The sequence below is a fragment of the Hibiscus syriacus genome, unplaced genomic scaffold (genome assembly GCF_006381635.1).
Source record: "Hibiscus syriacus cultivar Baekdansim isolate YM2019G1 unplaced genomic scaffold, ASM638163v2 tig00112383_pilon, whole genome shotgun sequence".
Lineage (NCBI taxonomy): Eukaryota > Viridiplantae > Streptophyta > Magnoliopsida > Malvales > Malvaceae > Hibiscus > Hibiscus syriacus.
Window position 1 is genome coordinate 4,668,854 of NW_024063319.1, and position 6,334 is coordinate 4,675,187.

At 40.0% G+C, this 6,334-nt stretch overlaps 1 protein-coding gene across 1 annotated transcript; it reads left to right on the forward strand.

Annotated features, from left to right (window-relative positions):
• The first annotated feature begins 5,199 nt into the window (after window positions 1–5,199).
• On the forward strand, window positions 5,200–6,334 carry LOC120178875. The gene is made up of 3 exons (XM_039184650.1): window positions 5,200–5,206; window positions 5,291–5,748; window positions 6,083–6,334. The coding sequence occupies exons 1-3, from the start codon at window positions 5,200–5,202 to the stop codon at window positions 6,332–6,334; spliced, it is 717 nt and encodes a 238-aa protein (XP_039040581.1).

The following is a 6,334-nucleotide window of genomic DNA, read 5'->3' on the forward strand; positions in this document are numbered from 1 at the left end:
AGCGACCCCACCCTCGTGCAACCCATTCCATCCACCCTCAATTGGACTAAGTCCTTAAGACGATCTAACAATTGAGCCTCGGCGGTAAAAAGACTCCTGAAGATTCTAAAATTTCTTTCCTTCCACAACAGAGCTACACAACAATTCCAAGCCTAAAAATAAAAGAGGAAAGCGACTTAACCTTAACGTTATGACATGCTCATTCAAGCTCCCGAGACCAAGACATGATCGGTCGAAAAATACCACAAGCCTCTAACACCCTAACCCAAACCTATCTAGAATAAGAGCACTTAAAGAATAAATGGTCACGAGTTTCAGATTCAGACAAACACAAGACAAAAACTTTCCATAGCCAAACCAAAAGATATGAGACGGCTCTTGGTGGAAGTCTATCTAACACCGCCATCCAAGCAATAACAGAGAATTTTAGGATATACCCCGAATGCCAAATCAACTTCTCCCACCCAACTCTATCCCCTAAATACGAACAGAGTTCCAAGTAGTTGAAACAGAACTCTTCAATTCATCCAAGAGATCCCCAACCACGACACCAGTTGACCTGAGCTAAAAAAGCCTATGCCAGACCCAACCGCCCCTAGAAGAGCTCTCCACTTTCCAGAAGGAGACGCCCTTTAGGATGTATCGATCAACCTAGGCAATCCAAATAGAACCCTTATTGATCAAAAGCCTCTAATCAAATAAAAAAGGCAAGCCCGACTCTGACTCCAGATGTCCTTCAAACCTAAACCACCCTCCTTTTTAGGACAACAAATCTTAGCCAATCTAACACGAGCCCCTCTAATCGACTTATCCTCCCATTTCCAAAAGAATTGAGCACAAAGCTGATTGATCCTGTCAAGCACAACACCCGGCAAAACCAACTGCTTACACCAAAAACTCTGAACACCAAAAATTACAGACTGAATCAGTTGTAATCTGCCACCATAAGAGAGATGTTTAGCATTCCAACTCTGAAGACGCTGCTCAATTTTCCCAATAAGTGGGGCACAATCTCTCACCGAAAGCTTCATAGGGATAAGGGGACCCCAAGATAATGCACAAACAATGTACCTGCAATAATACCAACCTCATCACAAACCGCTACCAACTCAACACTATCCATACCTGACGAAAAGATCTCAGTCTTCCCAGATTTCAGTAGCAACCTCGACAAACTATAAAAATGCTCCAAAACCCCTCAAATCCCCATAATAAAACCTTGGTCCCTAGTGAAAACAAGGAGATCGACAACAAAACAAAGATTGGTAAGGTAAATCTTACGACATTTCAGATGATACCAAATCACTCATAAAGCAGCATTCCTATCAAGGATCTTGGATAACACATTCATAGCCAACACAAAAAGATAATGGGAAAGGGGAGTCCCCCTATCGTATCCCACGAGCACCCTAAAAAAACCCCTGAGAAGCCACTATTAATCATAATATAAAACCACACAGAAGTAACATAACACCGAATCCAACCGATCATCACCTCATGAAAACCCATAACCTCCAAAACCAACAAAATCGAGTTCCAATCTAAAGAGTCGAAAGCCTTCTGCAAGTCAACTTTAATAACACACCTGGGAAAGAGCAAAGCACGACTATACCCCTTCACAAGCTCCTGGGCCATCAAAGTGTTATCCACAATGCTTCTACTAGGAATAAAAGCACTATGACTCAAAGAAACTAAACTCGGAAGAACACCCTTCGTCCTATTAACAATAATGCGAGTAACATATTTATATATTACATTACAACAAGAAATAGGCCGAAAATCACGCATATGACAAGAATTAGGAACCTTCAGAACCATCACCACTGTAGTGACATTAAAAGCTAGCAAGAGCTCTGAATGTTCAAAGAAATAGAGAACCGCCCGAATAACATCATCCCCAACAACTGTCCAAACAGCTTTGAAAAATCCCCCATAATGTAGCCATCAGAGCCATGAGCTTTATCTGAATACTGTTCAAACATAGACCTCGTAACTTTTTCTCTAATCATTGGTCGAATCAACTCATTCACAGCCTCATCAGCCACCGAACAACCCAAAATGTCCCTAAGCCAATCAACCGAACTACCAACCACACCAAGGTTAGCCCTCCCCAAGTGTTTTTCAAAAAAAAACTTCCGCCGAAATCAAGTTATGATTATCCAAGACCTGACCCTGATCTAGAAGAACTTTAATACACTATTTATTCTACTGAACCTGAACCATAGAATGAAAAAACTTGGAGTTATGATCCCCCTCATGCACCCATAAAGTCCGAGACTTTTGACCAAAGAAACTTTCCTCAGAATTCACAAGGAGATCAAGCTCTACCGAAATAGCTTGCTCCTCAACCTGAAGATCCTCACTAGCATTACCAGTCAAAACCGCCAATTGGATCGACTCCAATCTACTGCACACAACCTGAACCTTAGCAGGTAAACCACTATACTAACGAGAATTAAGCTCTCTAAGACTAGATTTAAGACTTTTAAGATTACAGAAAAAACATCGAATTAACAACCCTTATCGAAGCATGCCAACTGTCCATAACAATCCTCAAGAAATATGCATCATTTGTCCAGAAATTAAAAAAATTAAACGGCTTAGGAGGAGACACAAACCTCTTCTCCAGCCACACCACTCCGAGACAATGATCCAAATGGGAATTAGCCATGAATTCCACCACAGCACAAGGAAATAATTCCAGCCACCTAGGAGAAACCATCACCCTGTCCAATTTACGTGCAAAAAAAGAGTCCCTCTTACGATTGGACCAAGTAAAAATCAGACCAATAAAAGCATGATCAACAGGCTCTAAAGTACCCAAACACTAATTAAAATCCTCCATATTCCTTAACAAAGTTGAACCAACAGCTGTCGAGCTCTTATCACTCTTGGACGCAATGTTAAAATCACCACCAATAATCCAAGGATTATCACCTAACCTACCCTTTAGACGAACTAAATGATTCCAAATGTGCACATGCTCACTATCCATATTACAACCATTGACGCCTGAAAAAAGAAACACTTATCCCTCAACTTAACTGAACAAGTGATACAGTGCTCAAACACCTCCACCAATCTAACATCATAATGCGGCTTACAAAGCAACCAAATCCTCCCATTTACCGCATAATCATAGTTACTAAACCCAATCCAACCATTAAAATAATTATCCCAAATACCATGCTTATTCACAACTTTAACCCGAGTTTTAATCAAGCAAACAACATCCACATCAAGTTTTCTAAGTCTATTAACAATGCACAATTGCTTACGAGGGTCGTTTATCCCTCATACATTCCAAAAATAACAAATCATGAGGAATAAGGGTTAATACTAATCGACCCATTCTTCTTACCCTTTCTCAGATTTTTCTTACCATTTTTTAAACCATCAACCAATGCAACAACTTCCTTAATTGCTTCACGAACTTTACGCGACTCCTCATCAATGCTCGTAGCCAATCCATCAAACTAATTACTTGAGGACCCATCCCCAACTAAGAAAACACTCGTAAAAACCTTAATACAAGCAACAACCTCCATAGCTCCCTTTTCCATTGCTACTCTCAGCATCACAACCCCCACCATCAAAATTGCAGAGCAATACTCAATCGGTGGTATCTTATCAACACAGGGAATAGAAGGAACATGAGTGATAATGTCAATCACGTTCACATCCTCCCTCATACTCTCAAGACCCACCTTCATCTCTAAAGGAGACTTAGACCCCCCAACTTCCACCTTATTCACCACCCAAGAACTACTCGCCTTAGGCATTCATTTCAATGGTGGTACAAATTTTAAATGCTCATAGGCTTTGTCATTATGACCAAACATCTTACAATGGAAGTAACACTGAGAAAGCCAAGGAACATCCATAACCACCGACGCAAACGAACCATCACACAATTAAACCTTAACAAATCTGGGAACCTGTAAATCTGTAGAAACTTTCACACAAACCCTCGCAAAAGCAAGCTTTTGTCGATTACTACATCTATCCATATACAACGGAGTACCTACTACACTTGCAATGTAACTCAACCCCACACCTGTAAAAAGCTCCAAAGGAATTTTACTCAGATGAACCTAAACAAGCAATTTCTCTAAGCTAAAATCTAGAGTCTTCATATTTGGCTCCCATTTACGGAGTATAATCAGCTCATTTTGCAAGTGCCATGACCCATTAGAAATGACTCAGTCGCAAGTTTTAAAACTCGAAAATTAGAAAACAAACAGATTCTCCCCAGCCAACTTAACCCCAATTTCCCAAATTCACCCCAAAATAGCTTAACTGACCTAAAAATAACAGCAATAGGGTGCAACCACCCCAGAAATTGAGCCACCATCGAAAACTGCCAAGCCTTGATCCCTTCATCAAACACCTTAATCGGAGGCAGGACAACCACATCCCTATTACAAGCCTGAGGTGAAAAAAAACTATAGTGATTGAGCTTTACTAGCCGCAAACAACCTTAACTAGTTGTTGTTCCTCGTATATGTTAATTTTTATCTACTTTTACTAGTTTCCAATTATAGTTTAATATATTTTAATAATGATGTTTTATCTTGACCCTTTTTCTGATAAAGGGATCATGACTATCAATGTTTTTGAACTTCCAGTGTAGGTTTATTTATATTGGTCTTCTTCTAACTATGCCATGGATTACCGTTAATAGTAGATCGCTTTTTAATTTGTCCGTTTTAGATATTCTTCAAGTTTTTCTCCTTTATGTTTAGTACTCAGGGCCATTGGAATGATCCGTTTATGTATATCGTTGCCTCAATTATTTACACTTTTACTTATCAGACTATTATTAATCGATCAATATTATGTTTTACTTATGATTGTTTAAACTATATTTGACACCACATTATTGATACTTCCAAAAAAAAATGAATATATCATAATTATACTATAAAATAAACATACATCAAAGTTCCCTCGACAGATAAGTCATGAAGAAAATTTTGTTTTTAGCAGGGTAAGTGACACGTAAGTAACAACTGTCCACGTGTAAGAAAAATAGCACGTCATATCACCACGTGTAAACCCACAACCACATACACCCTTCTTCAACAATTTCATAATGTAGTTCCACTGCAAGATCTTCTCCGTTTCTCACAAATTTCATAATTTAGTAAATTTCATCAGTCTGCTTTTTACTTTGAACAAACAAAACACAGAGCACAAATGTCTGGTGTCTCCAAGGAGCGAGCCAGATAGAACCGTAGCACCGGCCGGCGAAAAAACCGACCACCAACAATTTCGCCACCGCCTGCAGCAGCAGCAACAACTAGTAGTGATCGGTGTGATGGGCCGCTCCTCGATTTAGTCTTCCCGGCTTTCATCTCCGCTCACCTCATCGCCCTTTCGCGCTTCGCCTTCCCGTCGCTCGGCCGAGTATCAATCGACGGGTCGCAAGAGATCTTCAATGGAAGCAAAATGTTCAAGCTTTATGTGATTCTGGGAACCACCATAGGGCTTCTGTTGCCGTTGGCCTATGTGTTGGGTGGGTTTGCAAGGGCCGACGATAACGCCGTTCAATCGGCGACACCCCACTTGTTCTTGCTTTCGTTTCAAATACTAACGGAAAATGTAATAAGTGGGCTGTCGTTGTTTTCGCCGCCGGTTAGAGCACTGGTCCCATTGATGTATACCGGCAGAAGAATCTTTGTTTTACTTGACTGGGTGCAGGATGCTTGGCTCAACAAAACTCTGACCAAGAATGCACCATCCAAGGTAACTCTTTAAACCAAAATTTCATCATTTACTTCCGAATGGAACAAATTTATCGAAATGAGCACGAACATATACATAATTTTATGTCAGAAATACGAATTTAAGAAATTACATTAAAAGGATAAGAAATATAAAATTTTATGTTAGGAATACGATAACACTCTTAAATTTCTAACACAATATTCTAAAATCACATCTTTTTGACATAAAATCATGTATTAATGATTGTAGTTGTTGCAAAAATATAGGCAACTTTGTTGTTTTATGTTTCAAGCATAGAAAATATAGGCTAATTTGGGCGTGCATCTCAAGCCTGACGTTGGAAGTTGTGTAGGATGTTGCATGGGAATGGTTCGGGAAGTGGCTGGCTTCTGCAAACCTAATGTGTTTCTCCATCAATATGCTATGCTTTTTGATCCCACAATTCCTCCCTCGTGCATTCGAGAGGTATTTCAGGGACACCCATGATCTTCATCGGAAGATGTCGGAGGATAAACGTGCCACTGTGCGACGATGGATAGGAAACCGGATTGACTCCCTCTCGTGTTATCTGCTGTTGCCGGTCCAATGCGTTAAAAAACATTAA

Excerpts from the sequence above, each read along its gene's own strand:
- LOC120178875 (XM_039184650.1), top strand. Across the intron at positions 5,749-6,082 it reads CCAAGAATGCACCATCCAAG|GATGTTGCATGGGAATGGTT; the intron begins GTAACTCTTTAA and ends GAAGTTGTGTAG.